Source organism: Pseudoliparis swirei, chromosome 13 (assembly GCF_029220125.1).
Source record: "Pseudoliparis swirei isolate HS2019 ecotype Mariana Trench chromosome 13, NWPU_hadal_v1, whole genome shotgun sequence".
Lineage (NCBI taxonomy): Eukaryota > Metazoa > Chordata > Actinopteri > Perciformes > Liparidae > Pseudoliparis > Pseudoliparis swirei.
Window position 1 is genome coordinate 15,975,361 of NC_079400.1, and position 22,772 is coordinate 15,998,132.

The 22,772-nt window shown below is 41.2% G+C and overlaps 1 protein-coding gene across 8 annotated transcripts in view; it reads right to left on the bottom strand.

Moving 5' to 3' along the window:
* Positions 1-3,575: 3,575 nt before the first annotated feature.
* Positions 3,576-22,772, bottom strand: part of LOC130203884 (myosin phosphatase Rho-interacting protein-like) — a 66,978-nt gene continuing 47,781 nt past the window's right edge. For 2 of the 8 annotated variants that reach the window (XM_056430332.1, XM_056430335.1), the window contains 11 exons: positions 22,004-22,571; positions 21,317-21,445; positions 17,202-19,748; positions 14,854-15,001; positions 13,383-13,500; positions 7,338-7,497; positions 7,155-7,262; positions 6,900-6,986; positions 6,634-6,796; positions 5,175-5,243; positions 3,580-4,284 (listed from right to left, as the gene is read on the bottom strand). In XM_056430332.1, coding sequence (XP_056286307.1) covers positions 4,238-4,284; positions 5,175-5,243; positions 6,634-6,796; positions 6,900-6,986; positions 7,155-7,262; positions 7,338-7,497; positions 13,383-13,500; positions 14,854-15,001; positions 17,202-19,748; positions 21,317-21,445; positions 22,004-22,571 — 4,144 coding nt within the window. In that variant the 3' untranslated portion in view covers positions 3,580-4,237. Of the gene's footprint in view, positions 4,285-5,174; positions 5,244-6,633; positions 6,797-6,899; positions 6,987-7,154; positions 7,263-7,337; positions 7,498-13,382; positions 13,501-14,853; positions 15,002-15,927; positions 19,749-21,316; positions 21,446-22,003; positions 22,572-22,772 lie in introns of those variants that run through there. The other 6 variants (XM_056430330.1, XM_056430329.1, XM_056430331.1 and 3 more) reach the window with 6 other exon arrangements.

Genomic DNA, 22,772 nt, shown 5'->3' on the forward strand with positions numbered 1-22,772 from the left:
ACTTCTCTGATAGCAGCAGTGTCAAGACGACCAACATAATCTCAAACTTCCGGATTCCCCTTCATAATAAAATGATTATTGATGCCTGTTTTCTTTCCTTACGTTTAAATAGTATCCATACAAAATATAATAAATGTTTCAAAAAAATATTGCTGAACACATTATTCGACTAAATGTTAGCAGGGAGTCAGCCTATTGTTCACTTGAGTCTGAATCAATTCTTCCTGACCCAGACTGATGACACGTGATGTTAATTAAACAGCTTCAGTAAACCAACCTGGACCTTGATGTGACAGAATAATGAAGCATACTAATTGGAACGGAGGCATTGTGGTAGCAAGGTGGCATGTTACAATTCACTATATTGCCCCTCAAACAATATATGATAGATAGATAGATATAGATAGATAGATAGATAGAGATAGATAGATATATACTTTATTAATCCCCAAGGGGAAATTTGTCGTAGCAGTAGCAGCACCAATAAACTAAACACACAAGAATAAAAAAAGATATATATATAAAACAAAATATAAAAAACAGGGATGAAAGATATAGATATATACAAGAAGTATACAAAGTAAAATATAAATGTATATATACAACATATATGCATACACAATACACAATACTAATGACAAATTAAATTAAATATACAAATATTAAATATAGACAGTGTGCAAAATGCAAAGTGTGTGTATGTGTGTAGTGTAAATGAAAATGAAATGTGTGTGTATGTGTGTAGTGTAAATAAATGAAATGTGTGAAGTTCAGATCAACATCATGTAAATATTACGATCTGGCAAGAGGTGATCTGTTATAGAGCCTCATAGCCGTCGGCAGGAATGTTCTCCTGTATCTGTCCTTGTGGCAGCGGAGCGTGAGGAGACGTTTGGAGAAAGTACTCCTCTGTCCCTGTAGTAGGTGGTGGAGAGGGTGGTCCGGGTTGTCCAATATGGACAAAAGTTTCTTCAACGTCCTCCTCTCCACCACCTGTTCCAGGTGCTCCAGCTTGCAGCCGATGATGGAGCCAGCTTTCCTAACCAGTTTGTTAAGACGGCTGGTGTCACCGGCTCCGATGCTGCTCCCCCAGCAGACAATGGCGAAGTGCAGTACACTGGCGACAACCGACTGGTAGAATATCCCCAACATCTTGCTGCACACGTTGAAGGATCGAAGCTTTCTCAGGAAAAAGAGTCAACTCATCTCCTTCTTGTACACAGCGTTGATGTTGGCCTTCCAGTTCAGTCGGCTGTCGATGAAGACGCCCAGGTACTTGTACTCCTCCACCATGTCCACGTCCACGCCCAGGACACTCAGAGGTGTAGGAGCTGTCGCCTTCCTCCTGAAGTCCACCACCATCTCTCTGGTCTTGGCCACGTTCAGCCGCAGGTGATTCTCATCGGCCCACTTTACAAAGTCGCTCACCACTGCCCTGTACTCCTCCTCCCGTCCATTCCTAATACACCCGACCACTGCAGTCATCAGAGTACTTCTGCAGATGGCATGACTCCGTGTTGTACTGGAAGTCAGTGGTGTACAGGGTGAAGAGGAAGGGAGACAGAACAGTTCCCTGTGGGGCTCCAACATCACAGACCACCGTTCCAGACAGCACACGGCCCATTATGACAAACTGTGGTCTGCCTGTGAGGTAGTCAGTGATCCAGGAGATGGTGGACGCGTCTACACCGACCACCCGCAGCTTCTCACTCAGTAGCAGTGGTTGGATGGTGTTAAATGCACTGGAGAAGTCAAAGAAAGTGACTCTCACAGAGACACCGGTTCCATCCAGGTGCGACTGAGCTCGTTGCAGCAGGTAGATGATGGCGTCATCCACTCCCACATGAGGCTGGTAAGCAAATTGCAGAGGGTCCAGCGATGATTTCACCTGCGGCCGTAGGTGGGCCAAGACCAGCCTCTCCAGCGCCTTCATCACATGGGAGGTGAGGGCGACCGGTCGGTAGTCGTTGAGGCCAGATGGTGTTGACTTCTTTGGGACAGGGACCAGGCACGTCTTCCACAGCACCGGGACCTCCTCCTGCCTCAGGCTGAGGTTGAAGAGGTGCTGCAGGACACCAGACAGCTGGGTGGCGCAGGTCTTTAGGACCCTGGGGCTGATGCCATCAGGACCTTCCGCCTTGCGCTGGTGTAGTTTCTCCAGCTGTCTTCTCACCTGGTCAGTATTCACAGAGAGAGGGGGGAGGGTGGAGGAGCCCATTGATGTTGAGAGCTCGGTGAATGTGCAGCTCAACAGGGGGGACAGAGGGGGAGGTGTTTGGGAGGTGTGATGTGTGGAGGAGACGGGGGAGGATATGGCATCATCTTATAATCTATTTTATTTCAAGAAACTACAATCCTAAATTTTTAATAGTTAGCAAATATTTTATGTTTCCAACGAACATGAACCTCTGAAGCTAAGTATTTTCATTTAATTTGGACTTGTTTAATATAGTGTTAGGTTTTGAATAATGAAATACAAAATGAAGATCAATACAAGAGGAATTTCTGGATTTTTGAAATCATAAAGGTCGTACCAAATTAATTTAAATGGGTATTCCAGCAATTTCATATTTATATTACATTGAGGCCCTTGCAAGATGCATTTATTTTTTTAAAGATAAAAGCAGCAGAGCCTGAGATATCCTGACTTATCTTTATTATTAGTGGAAACATCGGAACACCACATATGGTTGAAAGCTCTGGAAAACGAAAGTAAACGGACCTTGAATTGTGACTGTTTACTTGCGTTTGTAAAAACAATCACAACAAAAAGGGTGCAAAAATATTTATTGCTAATAAACCTGTAATCAGTTGCTATATATTTACAATAATAAAGTACAGAGGAATGGGAATCTTAAAGAAAAATCCCAACCATTTAAATAAATTCAAAGGGACTGCAACTGAACAAGACTACACAGACAACTCCAACCACTCAGATACAGTTGGACCAATGATAGCAGAGACAGAGAAAAACTACAGACATTTTCATATATGTACATAGATATTTTAACATACATAGACATATATATGTATATACACATTCATACACACATATATATGTATATATGCATGTATATATACAAAACATACATGTGTAAATATATATATATATATAGAAACACATATACATGTACATACACACAATGTATATATACGTATACATACATATATGCATACACATATATATATATAAATACAGACGTGTATATATGCATATATATAGTATATATATACATTCACATATATATATATGTAATGTAATATATACACACATATATATATACATACATGCATATATATCGACATATATATATACAGATATATACAGATATAAATACATATATATACATATATATACATATATATATGCATATATATATACATATATATATATACACATACATATACATACATGCATATATATATATGCATACATAAATATATATATGCATATACACAGATGTAAATATATACATACATATATGCATATATATACATACATATGCATATATATATATACACACATATATATAAACACACATGCATATATATACACATAAATATACATATATATATAAATATATATATACATATACACATATATATATATACACACACATACACACATATATATATATATATATATATAAAGTATTGTCAGTGAATCCCATTTCTATGCACTCAGCTGTCATCCTCACAGTTCTCTCAAATTGATCCAAAGACTGCAGAGGACATTCATGGTGTGAGGCGATGAAGAAACTGTTATTTGTTTTCTAATGCAGACGAGTTCTTTAGTTACAGAGATTGTTTCCTGAGAAACACTTCTATTTGCACTGGAATGATGACGGAGTAGTTGAGCCTTAACATGCAGTAGTTGTGTTTGGATGTCCACATCACTGTTATGCCTTTGGCTAGCAACAGTCTAGGGACTTAAAACAGTAGCTTACACAGTGATAGTTTTAGTGTACGCACAACAGATACTCAATAAAAAACAATATTTACAGTAAGGCATGGCAGCAAAAAACAAACAATACAAAGAATGTCGCAGTTAACTGAAGTGCATGGAATGCAACATCTAGACATGAAATTCAAACTTCATACCTTGTTTCTTTAATAATATATGATCCATGTTTTGTGACCATTGTGTAGTCTAACTTAATAAGTAATGACAGAGCTAAAATATAGTGGGCCTCTAAACATGAAGAGTCCCTGTCAGAACTCCTTTGTGTCTTTATCGTCAAACAGGTGGAGTCTCTGCTCTGCTGTCAGCCCTTCCTTGAGGCTCTGCAGGATGAGGAGAGGAAAGGAGAAATAAGCAAATACAGCTTCTTCCTGAGCAGCCAGTGGTTTACCAGTCAGTGCTCATCTGTTTTCATCCAGTGATTCAATCTTTAAAATGGAATCACGAGAGTCCAAACACACCACATAACAATAATAATAATAATATTAATTAATAATGCAGTTTATTTGTAAAGCACTTATTCAAAAAGAATCTCAGAGTGCACATAATAGTTGATTGTAAACCCATCTATCATCGGAGCCAGTAACTAATAATTTTAGACGCTAAGCACTGGCTAAATAGCCAACACTAAATACAAGTTCACAGACACTATGCTTCTATCTTCATAGCATCATCATCATATTCATCATCATCATCATCTAGATGTTGAAATACTTCATTGAAGTGAAACATGAGAGCTGACTCGATGTCAAGAGTCACAGTGAAGGGGACCCTTGTATATTGAGTAACTCATGACTGTCTGTTGACAACATTGTGACGTTATTGACGTTTTGGACATTTAATGTTTCCTTTTTCATCCGTCAAACTAATCTAAAACTAAGGAGCATTAAAAAGATCTATTGTTAAAGCAGTCCAGAGTATATTGAACTGTAGTGAGCTAAAGCTAATGCTCTATGTTTCAGCTAACAGTGCTTTTTATGCTACATTTGTTGTTGGAGCATCGTAGGAAGCAACTCATTCACAAAATATATGATCAATTATGTGAAAGGACACACAGATTAGTAATGATTAAAAACCCGGAAATATCTTGGATACAGTATCGTCCTTCGGTCTTGACCATCACGTGTCGGTGAAGTAGAATATTTGTGCTAATTAAGTAGTGTTTCAGATCTATGTGCTTCAACCAGTGGTTTGTGCGTCTGCTTTGGTTTACCTAAAGGAGAAGGAGGCCTCCACGTCCTCAGCAGCCCTAACTGTCCCAAGGCATGTCTCGACTCACAGACTGAGGACAGAAGGGGAAACACACCAACAAGTGTGTTAGACTACTGTGGTGTTTTATCTGTATCACAATCCTAAAACGGAAGTTTTAATCGTAAAAAATAAATAAATCAAACACAAGCGGCCCAGCAGGAACACTGCCAATACTGAGGCAATGGTGGGCATGCAATGCTGCATGCAACCACTAGATGGCAATACGTCACGTGAAACTGCTCGACCTCTGTTTGGTGGGAGACTTCCAATGTCAAAATAGGACTGCACTGTAAATTCTAAACCTGCTGCAGCTTGAGCAATAAGACACAATGGGTGATGGCCCCAAGGCCCACAGTGAGGTGAAGGATTGATTTGACTCTTGATGAACTAAAGGAAACCCATCTTTGCCCTCATGGTGCGCTCTGAGCGTTTGGCTGCAGCAGCTGCCATCTTGAGGATGTCAGGGTTGCTTTTGGACTTCATGATGTCTAAGCAGAAAAATGTGTCAGAGTTTAGATAAAGAGAAACCATAGAGTAAGGGTCTAGTCCTCAGGTGTACAGAATGCTAATCGAGTTGGGATCTCAATGAGGTGTGGACAATATAGGGGCACGATCCAGACAATTTATAAACAGTAGGTCATCTTTCCCCAACTCGGGAGTTCCTCTGCAGAGGAGAGCAAAAGGAGGCGGGAAACCAGACTGGAGCCCAGCTGAGACCTGTTCACTTACTGCAGGTGAAAACACAACATACTTCCTCAACAGTGTCCCATCTAAGTCAGAAACCACTTTGGTTTTTAAGATGTATGTTTACAGGTCCAACCATTCCCTCTAACTTTCTGTCATAGTGTGCCGCTGTCCTAATATGTTCAATTTGCCTAAAACCTCGACTCCCATAGATAACTTTGGATTTAAAGGTGTGAAATTTGTATTTTTACTCTTGGGCTACATTCTGGTGAATACGTAAAATAAATAGTAAATGTAGTGTACTTGTACAGCTCTTTTCTAGTTTTCTGAATACTCAAAGCTCTTTAACACTGCATGTCATCATTCACCCATTCACGCCCATTCATACACCAAGGACAGGAGCTACCATGCAAGGTGCAACCTGCCCATCAGGGGGAACAGCTTGTGGGAGGAGTTTGAGGTTAAGTGTCTTGCCCAAAGACACATCAACATGGACTAGCGGACCTCTGATTGAAGGATGACCCCACTCGGATGATTTATTCGCCCCATAAATTGATTGGAACAGGAAGTCTTACATGGCAATTAGGGGACCTTAATTATGCTAATCATATCAAAACCTGCAGCTCACATGAGTGTGCAGTTGAGAGTTTGATGAATGTGACTTGGACCACTAGTACAAGGAGGCACCACAGACAATAATCCTAGCACAAGGCCCATGTGTTTCCATTTTCTCATACCATATCCTCCTCGCTCCGCTTCTTCCAGCGACGGCTCCCCAAGTGCCTCATGAGCCAGCTGCAGTTGATCTCTGAGCCGGCCCAGATCCTGCTCTGCTTTGGCTTTGACAATGCTCAGCTCTGTGTAGATGTCCTTGTACTTATCCGTTGCATATTTCCTGTCCTGAAAGCACATTGTTTGGCATTTCAGATAAAGGGTATTCATGTTGTCTTTTGGCAAGAAAATCATGATTATGTTCCAGTGCTATCTTAAAAAAACACTGTACTCTTTGGGCAGCTTGGAGTTCGTCTTTCAGGGAGTTGATTTCCTGCTTCAGGTACTGGACTTCTGACTCCTTCACCCTCAGCATCACCTAGAGAAAAATATTGAAATAACAAAGGAAGATAAACAGGGCAGGAAGCTGCCTCTTAAAACCTTACTTGTACAGACTTGTTATCCGTATAATTTGAAGACGGGATTCTATGCATATCTTTATATTTCCTTGCTTTGCTGGAAGTGTTTTTTCGTGCTTAAAACTTACTTCGAACTCGTAGCGCTCTTTCCCGTGTATTGTGGTGTCTTCCACACCGTCCTCAGACGCCATGGAGCGCATCTTGGTGATCTCTGCTGCCAGACGGTTGTTTAGCTCCTAAAGAAAAAAAGAGGCTTATAAGAGTTGAGCAGAAAGGGGGGTATTCTCATGTGTTCTGCAGTGAGTCTGCACCTGGTTGTGTGCGTTGAGCTCCTGGTTCTCTCTCTGACACTGCCTGAGGGCCTGCCTCTCGGCCTCCAGCGCCTGTGCCAGGTGGGCGTTTTCCAGACACTTCTGGGAATACTGCTCGGACAATACCTCGATCTCCCGCTGGAAAGAACACAGCTCCTCCCTAAAACACAACACAATGTCAAACTGTCAGACGATCTAATACCAATTGTTTGGGTTTAGGAGTAAAAGGGTGCAAATACAGTTAGATGTTAAGTATTTCATTTAGTGAACCAGACAACCGTAGAGTCCGGAGTCAGCGCTTCTCCCCAAACTACAAACCATATAAACTCACAGCTTCATGGAATTCAGTTTAATTTATTAGGGTCCTCGTGACGACTTCGTCGTAGAGGAACCTATTGTTTTTCAAGGAATTATTATTCTCGTTCTCGTTCTTATTCTCTCCAAACAAACGTCGACTGGCCGGACACCTAATACCTCAACCAAGTGAAATTTCACATGCATATCTGGTGAACATTTCGAGAATTTGTAGTTTTCGTATTTGTTTACAAAGAAACGTCTCTATAGCGCCCCCAAGAGTGTTCGTACCCACGTTTTTTCCCAAGTTGATGTAACTCGGCCATAAATTATTTAATCTGCTCCATATTTCTCATATGTCATAACATACAGACCCTGAAGACATCCATTTGCTAATTTTTTATTATCGTCATAGCGCCACCTTACGGCAAGAGGAAGTTATATGTTTTCTACTTTTATACCTTTCTCCTCACAGATTATTGAGATCCCTCTCAAAATATGCCAGAATAAACTTAACACCTTCACAATGCTTCCCTGTGAAGCTCGTAACAACACGTTAAAGTGCGACGAGTCGTAGCATCAGCAAAGTTTGATCCTTCGCCGTGAAGAAATAAACAATGTAACATGCTCGAAACTTGAATAAACTTTGCACACACATTTAAAGTCAAATATGTAGTTATCTAATGTGATTTTAATGATTCGAAATGGCATTATGGCTCGATAGCGCCCCCTTGAACGTATTTTCGTTCAAAAGGCCACACTTTTTTCACCCAATGACCGATTGTCTTGATAATTGCCCTACATGTATGCTTGGACGTATTCTACCAAAAAAGAAATTATGACCATAAGCTTAAGCTTACCATTAGCGCCTTAAATTTTCCGCCATTTTTAATTTGGTAAAAAACACATTCTATCTAACTCCTCCTACACGCTGTAACCGATTCATACAGAACTCGCTGTGGTTCTTTATTGGTTCCATCTCATTAAAAGTATTTAAAAAATTGTTGATATCTCATTGCGTACACAGGATATGGGCCAATGAACATCTAAGGGGAGTGGCCTAATATGTAAAGCCACCTAACTTCCAAATAACTTGACCAATCCTTATTAAATTCCTAGCCTATGGCTGTGTCTACTACCGGACACTTTACGAAGTACACTGCAATACAGTGCACTGACATCTGTAGTGCACTCCGTCGCTGATAAGTGCTGTATCAAATGGAACACTTACGTTAACCACTTGGCGGAAGTGACGGACGCAAATCTGTTCACGGCACCCGCGAAATTAAGCCGGGAGTGACGTACGCAAATCTGCTTGCGATACCCGCGAAACTTAAACTGACAAAATGAATACAATTCTTGACCTCTTTTTGTCCCTTGTTTACCCCTTTCTCCACCCCATGTGGAAACTGCGATACCTCCACAATCGCAAGTGCTACCGTAGCCATCTCGTCCGCCATTGTTTTAGAAATAAATGAAAAGCTGGCGAAAGGGCTCCTCCTCTTCCGCTACGTAGCCAAGATGGCGCCCGTTTAGGGCGAGTAGTGTCCATCGTTTTACACTGCATTTTTTGCCTGTTTGCAGTGCGCCATCCGGGTACTTTCAGTGCACTGAATTCTGCTGGTTTTGTCAGTGTGGCGCCCTAAGCACTGAAAGTCAGTGCTCGAAGTGCTCAAGTGTCCGGTAGTAGACACAGCCTATGTCTACATGGCATCCGTAAACCTACCCTATTTTCTTCATAATATTTGAACATTAGGGGGCGCTGTAATTAATCGCTCAATATCTGCATTTGTAGCCGATTTTTCACATTTTTGGGAGTTGTAAAACAGTCAACTCCTCCTCGAGATAAAATCCGATTCATTCGCCATGAAAATAGAAGTTGATGTAACTGGGCCATACATTATCTAATCTGCTCCATATTTCTCGTATGTCATAACATGCTGACCCTGAAGACATCCATATGCTAATTTTGAATTCTAGTCATAGCGCCACCGAGTGGCCAAAGCAAATCAGCCTAAAACGCATCGGATTCACATGTAATTTACATGACGTGGTCTACACTTTACGTAGATACACATGATGCATGTAGATGTTCACATTATCACAGCGCCACCTCTTGGCTCAGCTGGACTAGACCCCAAACGTGTCATGCTTGTTACAAGTCACGACCTGAGGATATTGTCAAGCATATTTTCAAACAGAGTCAAAGCACCACCGACTTGCAAAATAAAATCTGTGTCGCATGGTAAAACGCTCGAACGGGGGGCCTGCATTCTCGGCCGAGGGAGCCGGTGTCCGGCCAGCACCCCCGACGTGTGAAGGAGGAACGAGAACCCGCACATCGCTGCTTGCAGCTATAATTAGGGCCCGAGATGACTGATGGAGTCGGTCCAACAAGGACCTATTATTATTCTAACGTTTGTTATTAGTATTAGGGTCCTCGTGACGACTATTTTTACTAAGAGTTATTATTATTCCCGTTCTTCTCTCATAACAAAAGTGTTTTTGGGGCCTTTATCATATCCCAAAAGTTGTCAAATTTTACATGCACATCAGGACTGGTGAAAATCAGGTCTCGCATTTGGGTACAAATCAAGATTATACCTACATTTAGACACAATAGTAGTGCCAGCTTTTCCTTTTTTCCGTAAAATGTTCGCTCCATTTCCTGTTACCTGTCTGTGGTCCAGGGGGCGGGGCCGGATTTGGAAATCCCAATCTGCCGGTATCAGGATCACTCTGATCCAATCACGGAAAAAAGGAGAAGCTGGCACTACTATTGTGTCTAAATGTAGGTATAATCTTGATGGGGGATGTCTATGTGTACAGATTGTAAAGTCCTCTGAGGCAAATTTGTAATTTGTGATAATGGGCTATACAAAATAAACTGAATTGAATTGCATTTTTAGGAAACAGTTGTCAACAAAAGGGACAGCGTAAAACCTTAATATGTGTTCTCACATGTTTGTGGAAAGAGAAGACAGCCAGTTAACACAGAGCTGCTCCAAATGCCATAACCTTTTGAGCTTTGGCTATGAAAATTAGGTGTGTTATTAAATACATTTGACTGATTTTCAACGAATACGTTGTTTTTTTCCTTTTTACTTCAGTTTTTCACTGTGTTTTCTGAAAAAGAAAGGAACGTGCAAATATAATAAACATTAATCAAACGGCAGTCTAGCTATATCTGTATCAAACAATGAACTTTGGGAGCAGTTACACTTTGGCTGGTCAAACCTTTACATGTAATCTCCCTCAAATCCACCTCTGAGGTAGGATCAGGGTAATCCTGAATTTAGGATCAAACTGATCCAGATTTCCCACTAAAGTTTTGAAATACTCAACAGAAATGTTTAATCTGGATCAAAGGCAGGATTGGATTACCAAATCACAATCTGAATCTTCAGGATCAGATTTGCTTTGAAATACCCGTTTTTGGGATCTGATCTGGATTAATCCAATCCAGGAAGATTAATCCTGGTGGATCATTTTGAAATACCGGACCCAGATCCAATCCAAACTCCACATGTGTGATAAGACTCAAGGCCTGAAGACCTGTGCAGTCAAATTCTTTTATTTAGTAGCCAAAGTATAAACATTTATCATACTTTGGCTTGCTTCTCTTAGTAGGTAAATCAGATCGGCTTCAAATTCGTTCCACACAAACATAACATTGTCATGATGTCAGCACGCAAAGCATTTTACATTGGGTGTTACGCTGTTGCCGTGGCAACCCATTCTTCGCATTAAAACAACGAAGGGGCTTTGGAGGGACCAAACATTCTTGCTGTGTAACTAAACTTGGCACACACATTAAGAATCAAAGATGTAGTTTACGAGACAGAATTGTAATTCTTCAAAATGGTAATTCGGCTCAATAGCGCCCCCTACAAATATTAAATTAGGCAGCCCCAGTGCTCCGTTTGACCTACTTGTATAAACCTTGGTAGACATATGCAAGACATGTAGACTGAAAGAAAAGACTCTTGGGACCATGCTCTAAACCGTACCGGAAGTCAGCCATTTTTATTTCTGTGTGACTTTTTTCATGCTTTAGTTTAGCCCATTCCTCCGAGGCACATCATCGGTAGGCTTCAAATTTGGTCAGTAAAGTCATAAAACCATCCAGACATAGCATTTTAAAAATAGTGTTGCTTCGTGACAGCCTGTTGCCGTAGCAGTGCACTCTTTGCAATGAAGGCAAAGATGATTTTGGGGGCTAAAGATGCTCAAAACACAACCAAACTTAGCACACATATTTACTGTCTTAAATGTAGTTGTAGGATATGATTTTAATCCTTTGAAATCTTAGTTTTGCTCAATAGCGCCCCCTACAGAATTTCAACGAACCTTTGACAAATTTAGAAAAACCAGCCCTCGCAGTAGGTTTGAGATGGACATTCCAAACTTCCTAGGCATATGTAACAAATGTTAACTTTAAAAAAAGTCTCTTGGGACCATGCTCTAAATCGTACCGGATGTCGTCCATTTTGACTTGTGTGATTTTTACCTCCATTTCTTCAAGCATTAAAATAACAATCTGCTCCTCGGTAAATCTTCGGATAGACTTTCAATTTGGTCCATACAATCTAAACACCTTAGTGATAAAAAGTTATGAAACAAAGATGCTTTACCAGCATCACTCCATGAATCGCCCACTCCTCCTCTCTACCTCCATCTGCCTGATGGATCATGGAGGTCTGGATCGTGGAATATGCCTACGACAAACTATTCATACACTGTCATATTCATTGAATGGGTTTTAACTCTGTAATGTTTCCTTCTGTACACATGTCATCTATTGCACTTGTCCATCTGGGGAGAGGGATCCTCCTCTGTTGCTCTCCTGAAGGTTTCTTGCCTTTATTTTACCCGTGAAAGGGTTGTTTTATTTCTTGGGAGTGTTTCCTGATCCGATGTGAGGTCCTGGGACAGGGATGTCGTATGTGAATAGATTGTTAAGCCCTTTGAGGCAAATTTGTAATTTGTGATATTGGGCTAAATAAAATAAACTGAATTGAATGAAGGAAGAAAATGTCTAACTCGTTGACGCTTAGTCTGACGGTCGCAAACCTTCTTGGCCAATTAAGCTGGCGTCCAGTAATTACTGTGTGTGAAAAATAAACATCTAAATCGCGGATGCATGGTGAGACGGTCGCAGACACTCGGCCGAGTGATCCGACGACCTGCAAGTACTCCTCGACGTGCGTGAATTGTCGAGGGCCCGGTCAATGCTGCTCGCAGCTTTAATTTATATTGGTCTTGATTTGCTGTCAACACCTGTCACCAAGTTCAGTGTTCGAGAATGCTGAACACAACAGCTGAGTACAGTAACACATGTCCAGCAAGTAATGAACAACAGCTGCAACATCTGATACTTCAGTACTCAGATCAAATGACACCTTTTCCAGCAGTTGGAAAAAAGCCCAAATAAGAGTTCAGCGCACCAGATACTGGGTTATTGAGACCAACACCAGTTTTGTTTTGGAAATACAATGAACATGCATACAAATCTGTGTTTATTTCTACAACTGCAGTCAAAGGATTAAAAATTAGGAAAATATATAAAGCGTCAGCATCAAGCCACACTCTTTTGGTTAATTTTCAAATGCTTCATTCAAAATAGCCACCAAGTTTGGTGATGTTTGGATGTCATCCATTTAATGCATCTCCACAGTCATGATATCAACTCTGTGGAGTGTGTTCCATTCGACTCGTTCTAAAGCCCATACTTCATATATGGCAACTTACTCATGCTGTCTGCGAATCTCCTCTATATCTGCGCTTTCAGTGTTGTTGTTGGCCTTTCGAGCTTTGTCCAGCTCCTTTTCCAACTCTGTTCGGTGGGCGTTCTTCATCGCTTCAATTGCTAAAATAACAAAAAAGCAAAAACAACTTTTATAATGTATTCTAGAACTGTCTTATTACAAGGTAGCGTTGGCAAATAAGGAAACACATTTGTGATAAATGACCACAATAGCAGCTCTGTGCCGTCTCTGGTTTCTCCTGTTCGGTCAAAGGCATACCTGCAAACTCATGAGGGGTGAAAAAGGTGACAACCACACCACATCCACGTTGTTTGAAGCCTCAAAGCTTTTAGAACCACAACTACAGTCATTTTATTGTTCTGACCACAAATCTAAATAATGAAAATAAACAGTTTAAGAACAAAAGGTTCTCCGCTCTGACTCAGCCCTATAATGATAGTAATAACAAATATACATTGTCATTATATATAATATGGTTAAAGTCATTCATGAACCAACTTCCTTTTTTTTTGCCTGAACAGTCCTCATGGACTTCTCCCTGAATCTGTTGTCTCTACCTGTTTGTCACGATACTCATATTATAACTTCTATACATATTACATACCTGCCATAAATATCATGATACCCGATACCAGAATTCAATACACCATACAAACAATATGGTACCATAATTACGAGACTGGTATATTTATCTATAATAGTAATAAATAAAACATCTGTATGGTTCACTTTTTACCAACTTTTTCAACACATAACAAATGACAGTAATATGAGTATTCATACAGCCAGATATGAATGAAACTACATGGTTCCATCATAGCATTGATTATACACTATGAGGCCGTTAGTCTCTGACCAGATGATCCACAGTTCATCAGGATGAGCAGCTGGAGAGTTACACAACTTTACAGACTGAAACATTTCACTTCTGGCATCTTTTTATTTTTTAAGCCGAAGTCTCTAAAGCTGCGCCACTTCTCTCGCTGTGAGCTGCGCAGCGCAGTGTGCGCAGACAGCTCGACACGGAGCAGCGCGGCGCTGATCGCTCTCTTAATGAAGTATCGATACTAAAAATATGCTAAATCACATCGTGTTTAACGTACGGGTACTTTGTTAGCATCGCTACACCGTGCAGCGTGACAGGAGTAGATGTAGCGGGCTAACATTCAAGCTAACCTGAACCCCCAAACGCTGTGGACATCTGAACGCTGATTGGCCGAGACGCGACATGTCCCATCAAAGATGTTTTATTGCGAAGAGCAACACTTCACACTTTTCTCCGCGTCTCACTGCAATCTCAACGGCAGCGGGCCAGGTGACCCCCAAAAACAAAAACTCTTCGGATCTCCACGATTCACGTGGATGACCTATTTTGAGTTCAAAACGGTGAATTTCACCGAAAGGTGACAAGTTTGCAGGTATGCAAAGGTTATTGAATTGAGGAAGACATTTACCAGCGATGGTGGCTGCAGTCTCCTCTGCCAGCAATCGCTCTTTCTCCTCCTTTAGGTTCTCCAGCTCTCTCTGGTGTTTCCTCTGCAGCTCTTCAATTACCTTCTGATGGGACTCTTCCATGGCAGCAAAGCCCCTCTCACAGGTGGCCTATGAGACAGGAAAACACGGTCAGTTCATGGCCATCTGGACATGGACCAAAAGGTTCTCCTGACCACGGAAGCTGAGCAGGAAAAAATATCAGGCCTTACAAGTCAGTGCACATCACCATTGTCATTCATATCCAGCAAATCACTTGCCAACTAGAGCCTGTCAGCTATGAGAAAGTACAGAAAGGGTTGAGAGGAACGAACAGGTTCCCAACACACTAAAGGAATGCACAGACAATAAGAGGGGGTAACACAGTGTGTGCTTACATCTCCTACCCACAGAAAAAACATTCACTGATGATGCTTATAAAATCCTTATTAAAATCATGTCTGAAGCCTGGGGCTAATATGCAAATCATAGTCTGCCTATGGGCTAAATATGGAATGTGGGGTTAGGTGCAATCTAATACAATCATGATCAGCAGGCCGTTTGATGACACTGCAGTTCAAAGTTTCTTCAGCATAGGTCATTTTTGCTGTCAGGTTGCCTCATCAATACACTTTTAGAAACAGCCATTACACTGCTATTGTAACTAGAGTGCAAGTTTCCACAAAAAGTGATTTCAATGTCCTTTCCACAAGCCCAACTGTAGACCTCATCCTGCTTCCGGCCTCTATTCACTGCCACTAATCTGAGGGCAAAGTTGACGGCTGTGCCCTGGCCTCTGTCACTCTCCGGCCAAACAGCAGAAATGGAGGTCCAGTGTGTTTTCATAGGGGTAAAGCTCCCTGGGAGCTCAGGCCCAGGAAGCTACTGTGTCAGGCTGAACCGTCTCCCACACAAAGCCAACGTAAACATCCTGCTCTGACATCAGACCACGCACAAGCTTTATTTAGAAGCATGTCAGGCGTTGTATCTTGTGTGTAAATATATCACGGCGGGGGCAAGGACTCACTACTCGGACATAGCAAACTGAGATACATGAGTATTGTCAAAACTTTAATTTGATGTCTTTTATAAACAAACAAACACACACACACATTTTCACTATTCCATTACAATCTCATAAGCATCTCTGCATCTATCTAGATTAATGAAAATGAACAAGGACATCCCCTGACAAAACTAGAAATAGCCTTTTATTTAACCCTGAACCTTGAAAAGAACTATACAAACCAAAAACACGATAGATCTCGGACCCGTTTTTACATCTTAAGTAGCAACCAATCGGCTTGGGGCAGACATAGACAGGAGGAGGAAGAGATAAAGTAGTAACACACTGGAAGGCTATCGCCGTGGTTACACTGGTCTTTTCTATGAACGCGAGCTCAGAACTCAACTTCGTGGTCAATCTGACGTGCCTGATTGGATAGTGATCTGATAGATATTGAAAGCAGCAAAATCTGGAAATGTTGGGTTTTCATAAAGAGTAACTTAACAGGAAGCAGAGAGCGGGCCAAACACATTGTTACTTTTGATCTGTCATGGGATTTGTTGGCAGTGAAAAAAAACAATTAAAAAAACATTAGCTTTATCGTTTAAATACAAAAAATAAAATATCTTACAATAAATGTGTCTGTATTTCAGTTTGTTGGCATCATGACAAAGGTACAAAAGCCTCCACTCGAACATTTCTTCATGTCCTACACATGACCGTCAGTTGAGAGCTTACTGCAAAAATCCAATAACCTTTAAAGTTAAAATTGCTTGGTTAAATAATTAAAATGTTATGTCATCAAATGGATCATTCAGGAAAAATAGGAATTAAGATTAAACTGATAGTAGAAACAGCTAAAGGAAAAAAGAAAATCAACTAAGAACTAAACTCATAACTGAGATCATTTGAAATGATAATTGTAAATAGTGTAAAAAGGGTAAATTCCTTGCTTTTAACAATTTTAAATGTGACAAAGCAGAGGCAAATGGTTAGATTATTAAGCACTTTGAACTACATCCAGAGGAACTCATTTCAGAGGCTGATATGAAGAGGTCGGTTTCTTTTTTGTGGATAATTGTCAGACAATGTTCCAGTTACTGATCAAATTTAACAAAATGGGTTCCTTGGTACACAACTCCAGCGTCAATGCTCACATAAACCTGGAGCAGGTTAGTTTTCATGCAACACAGAAGAAAAGTGAGGTAGGGTGAGCGAGGTTAAGTGTGGGAGGGGGGTTTGGGAAAGGAAGGTGGATCTGGGAATGCCACAAAGGAACACATGTCATCACAGATGGAAGACAGCAATGACAAGGAGAGCTTCCACCTTCAGGTTTTCCAGGTCTTTCTCGTATTTCAGCCGCAGACTTGTAATGTCTCCCTGCACTTCGCGGCGTCTCATCTCTTCTGTCATGACTGAGACCTGGGTGACCAGCTCTTGAATGCGCTCCTTCAATGTGGATGTTTGGGAAGAGGCTCGATGCGGTGCTGGGTCATCGCCTGTGAAGTTCTTAGGGTTTGCTGGACTCATCATGCTTTTCAGCTCTTCCATTTCCTGGTCAAATCTTTCCATGAGGTTCCTCCTCTCCATCTCATGCTTCTTCTTCAGGTTCTCCATGCAGTTAGTCAAAGAGTGGATCTCCTTCACTTTTTCTTCTGAATGGACACGCAGTGTCTCACCGGCCTTAGCAATTTCCTTCCTCAGCTTTTCAGCTTTCTTCTCATAGCACTCTTTGACCTCTCGTAGTTCCTTCCTATTCCGGGCCATGGTTTCATGAAGCTCAATGGATTTGTCGAGTGGGTCTATGGGCTCTCCTTCTATCTGGACCAAAGTTTGTGGCACTGTGCCGTTTTTCAAAAAAGCCTCTGCCAGTTTGGACTCCAGGTCTTTGGTGGCTTCTCTCAATTTAGGACAATTTGGACAATCTAAACTACCAATCTGAATCCCCGTCTGCTTTTGCTTTAATTCGATTTCATGTTGGACCTTCAGCCTAGTGATCACATAAGACATGTGGGCTTCTGTTAGAGCGTCACACAGATGTTGAGAGGTCTGTTTCTGTTCTCCATCAAAATCAAAGCTCGTTAGAGCCAAAGACAAAAGCTGGTCATCTTTGGCCAATGTCACACTAAATGCTATCTGCTGTAAAACATTTGACTTAGCCTCCAAGGTCTCTGTTAACTCTTTAAGAATCAGAGCATGCGTTTCATCATCAAGCCATCTGTACATGGCTACAAAATCTGGCTCTGTCACTAGCTCACTCTCAGCTTTTACTTGTGGACAAATCCTTCGAGCGATGAGCATCAAGCGCTTCTGTGCCATCATCTGTTGTGCCATACCTCTTTCACAGCGGTTTGTGTTCTCCTCTGGTTGGATTTCAAAGAAACACAACAGCTGGCTCCAGAACTCTCCCTCCATTACCAACCTCATGTCTTTCTGACTCACACAGAGGGGCTCTTCATTTGAATAATCAAATAAAGTACTTTTTAAATCACAGAGCATTTTCTCTACACTAACATCCACTGTTGCTAACATCTCTAAAACCTGATTAATCGCCTCAGACTTCATCTCAATCTCTTCTACTACTTGCTTTAGAAGTCCTTCATCATCAACCTGCTTCTCTCCTGCCTCAACACACTCACTAAGTGTATTTTCAACTCTACCTTTCTTTCCTTGTAGCATTCTTATTTTATTTCCTGCTTCTCTTAGCTCCTTTTTACTGACCAGCTTAGATTCCTGGTTTAGTGTGATTAGTTCATTATTCCTAGCTTCAAGTTCCAAACGGCGCTGCTTTGTGGGCTGAAGGTTTGCATCCATCTCAAATAACTTTGCTCGTGATGCTTGGAGGAGCTCTTCGTTTTGCTCCCTCTCTGGGAGTAAGTCCTGTTCCTCATCAGCGTGGAAGGCCAGACCTTTCAACTTGGCCTCATTCAACTGTAGCTTCTTCTCAGTGTCTTTTAGGGTGTTGCCAAGGTCCTCCAATGTAATCAGAGCTTCATAAAGCCTCAAGGATTTCTCATTCAGCTCCCTCTCATAATACTCCCTGTCTATAGAGTTTGCCCAATTTTCAGCCAATTCAGCCTTCAGTCTTTTCAGCTCTTCCGTGACAAGCTGATGCTGTTTTCCGCCCTGCTGGCCGATCACCTCCACTTTCAGTTTGTCAATTTCTCTGTCCGCCTCATTCAGCTGATTGACCATCTCCTGACACCGTTGTTTCAATGCCCCGTTTTCACTAGTCAAAAGTTCAATCTTCTGAGAGAGCATCCCATTCGTCATTCCATTTGTCTCTGAATGGTTATCAATTTCTGAGAGGGGGCCATAGGGGCTTTTTAGGATTTCAAAACTTGGTTTCTGAACCTTCACCACCAAATCCTCCATGGTAAGAAGATGGGCTTCATACTCACGGATGCTTTCACCTGCCCTGGCTAAACTCTCTTTTAATGTTTCATTTTCTATCTCCTGGTGGTATTTCCAACTCTCCAAGAGCTCCTGAAGTTGATGAGTCTCTGTTGTCTCTTGATTACAGCTATGGAATCTCAAATTTTTTTCCATCTCCGTTAGGGACAGAAGTTTACCAGCTATTGAGTCTTCTAGTTCTTTAATTGCCTCCTGAAACAAGAAGCCAACTGTGTTTTGAACAACTTCAGGGACAGGGCATGGTTTTGGGGATTCAGAAAAGTGAGGTTCCTTGGTGGGTAGGTGAGAAAGCGAGAGACCAAGCTGTGCCTGCATGTTACGCTTCTTCAGCTCCTGCAGCTTCAGGAGCTCTTTGGTCTCCTGGTACTTCTTTGTTAAACTCTGTGCTTGAGAACAAACGAGTTCGGACCTCTTCGTCTGGGGCGTCACATCAGCCTCCAGACCCAAAGGGTGCTCCGGCTTGAAAAAGGGGACCAAACAGTTGGTTAACACACAGCATGGGAGACATTAAGCTTGCTAATAACTTTCAGTGGTTTCACTACCAATTATTTCCCCCATTCAAAAAGTGACATTACAAAAAGATTTCCCACACTGTGTAAATCAACAGTGATTCTAAACAAATTCAAGATTCCCTTAAGTTTTAATGGTGTAAATTCAAAGTAAAGGAAAGAGATTAAATGGCCAAATTAGTTAATCACAACAGAGCATGCACATTAAATGGTTAAAGGTGACTTCATGTGGTAAGTAATGCAATATTAGTTGAAGCTATAGTTTACTCAGTGATGAAAGAAGGCACACCAGGTCCTACAAACACTTTTCTGAGGTTCTCTGGTCCAAGCTCATGTCTCACCAAAGCAATTCTTTTCTGAGTGGAGATAGTGAATAGTATTATCCAACTTAAAACAAATGTCCAAATATATTTTCAAACGTTCTCCATAATTCATTACAAGTGTTCTATTTCTCAAACAAAAAGCAAGACACAAATTGCATACACTATAATCACAGCAGAGCCTAACTTGAACTCAACCATAACCAACTGAATCATCTATAGCCTCAAAAACATCAATACATCCACACACAGGCAGAGAAATTCCACAGATATGTTGCCAATGCATAGCTTCAGTATACAATGACAGTGCCACAAATGGCGGGTCTGTATAGCAGTTAATAGAAGATGAGAATCTGACGTCCATGCAAATACTTATAAAACAATCCAAGAGGTTATTATTCATACATGTTTAGTACAGCTACTGTACCAGTCAACATGGAGGTTAGTATCACTCTAAATTGAAATTATGAAACTATTTTTAGCTTAGTACAAACAAATATAAGGCCATAAATATTACCAAGATTATCTAAAATGATATGATAAAACTTTAATTTACAGACCAATAAACATAAGAATCGTAAATTCTAAATGGGAATACAATAGACTATCATGTCTTTCTTTTCATTTAGCACTAAGGACGTTTAATTTTCTTAATCGGAACTGTGTGTAAAAAAGGGGACACAGTTAAAAATGAGTAGAAAATCAAATAAAAAAAGTCTGAATACTTTAAGAAGTGTTTAGGCTTGGCTGAGGTGGAAAGATTGGTGTAAACATTAGTCTTAGCAGTATTTTAATTATCTATTTTGTTTAGAATTAAATAATGTTCTGAAAGTCACATCATCGACCACAATTGAGTTCCTTGCTTCGTAATCAACACAATAACGAAGTCACTGCAAGCATGAGTTCAGATACAGTGCAGAGTAAGGAGATTAACTAGTAGAAGCCAATGCAGTAATAAGATGTCAATGTTTTTCTTTTACATGCAATGAACTCATGCAAAGGCACATATCTGTAGCCATGTTGTTGCTTTGATGTCAGTTTGTTTGATGTTTTCTTACAATAAAATACAACATGCAAAGAATGTTACAAAATGGAGGAGAAAACACTGCTTAATTGAGAATATACACATGTAATCTGCGATATGATTCTGCATCATATAAAATGCAGCGCACACTGAATACACAGACTTCAAACTCACCGGAGAGATGTAACCAGTCCGGACGTCCGGAGCCATCCTCAGCTGGAGCTCCAGGTCCTGCTTGTGCTTGTTTGAGTCCAGGAGCTGCTGGTGGCAGCACTCCAGCTGAGAATTCAGATCATCTACCTGCTGAGCAGCAGGGGAGCAATTGTAATAGTTAACAATGGTCTTTGTTTAGCCACTGATGGGATTATGGCCTGAACAAATCATGGTTTTTATATTTTTTTTAAATCCCAAGTTAAAAGGATGAATATTTTGTCAATGATTTTTCATAGATTTGGCCCAATTATAAAAATGAAAGTCTAGCAGTGTCTTGGTTACCTGATCTCTGCATGCTGCCATTTGTGTATTTTGTCAAAAATGTTTTTTGTGGAAGAAAAAACACGACCATCTAACTACAAATAGAGAATGAGCTGTGTCTTTTAAAAATCATGAAACACCTACAGACACTTTTTCGACATTAACAATCAGAGCCAAAGAGGAAGCTAGCAGGTAGCTTGGTCAGTATAAAGTTAGAACAGTTATGACATTTTAGCAAACTGAAACCAACCCAATGTGCTGCATTGATCAAGGAAATCTTGCCAAATGTTATGGGAATAGTGAGACTCATTCATTCTCTTTCATGTTCTGCTTATTGTTAATTTGGTTTGCAACTCGTGTTACTTTAACTGAATAGAATACACATACCCCTTGCTTGTAATTCTCCAGCAGCTGCTCCAGCTCAACAGTGTCTCTGGGTTGCAGAGTGGTGGGCAGAAGCACCCTCCTCTCCTCCCGTATGGGTGTCTTCTCTACTTGTTGCCAGTGTTGTTCAATCACCTCCTCCACCCTCTGCTGCCCCACCACAGACGTGGGACCCAATGAGTCGCTTTGTCCGGCTCCCTCGCCGCTCTCACAGTCTGTCCTCCCTCCTTCGTTAACGGGTGTTGGCTCTGTTGATGAGCTCGTCACAGACTCATACCTCTTCCGCCGCTCTTCTCTTCTCCGACTGCGCTCCAGCTCACCCAGTTCTGTGTGGAGGCTCTCTGCCTCTTGGGCCCGCTGCTGAGCCAGAGCCTGAGCGATCGGTCTGAACCCAGCCCAGTCAAAGGTCTTAGAGCGGCCTTCTCTTCTGCGTTCACGTGCTCTGCTCTTTGCGACAGCCGGAATGGATTCTCTCTCCACAGACGAAGCATCAGAGATGGGAGAGTCCTGGGTGACGTCTGGCCTAACTAGACCCTCCAAAAGAGAGAAGGAGCCATGATCCTCAGTTGAGCTGGAAGGCAGTGAGAAAGGCAGTCAAGTACGTTTGAGCTTCTAAATGTTCATTGGTCATGTCCTAAAAGATGCTCTCCAGACCTAAATCCTAAAGTTTACTGGGTGTGGCTGTGTTGCACTTGTCTCCACCGTTGGTTGTTTTTACCACTCCACTCTCAACACAATTGGCTTTATTAGCATGATGTAACACAGTAGTGTC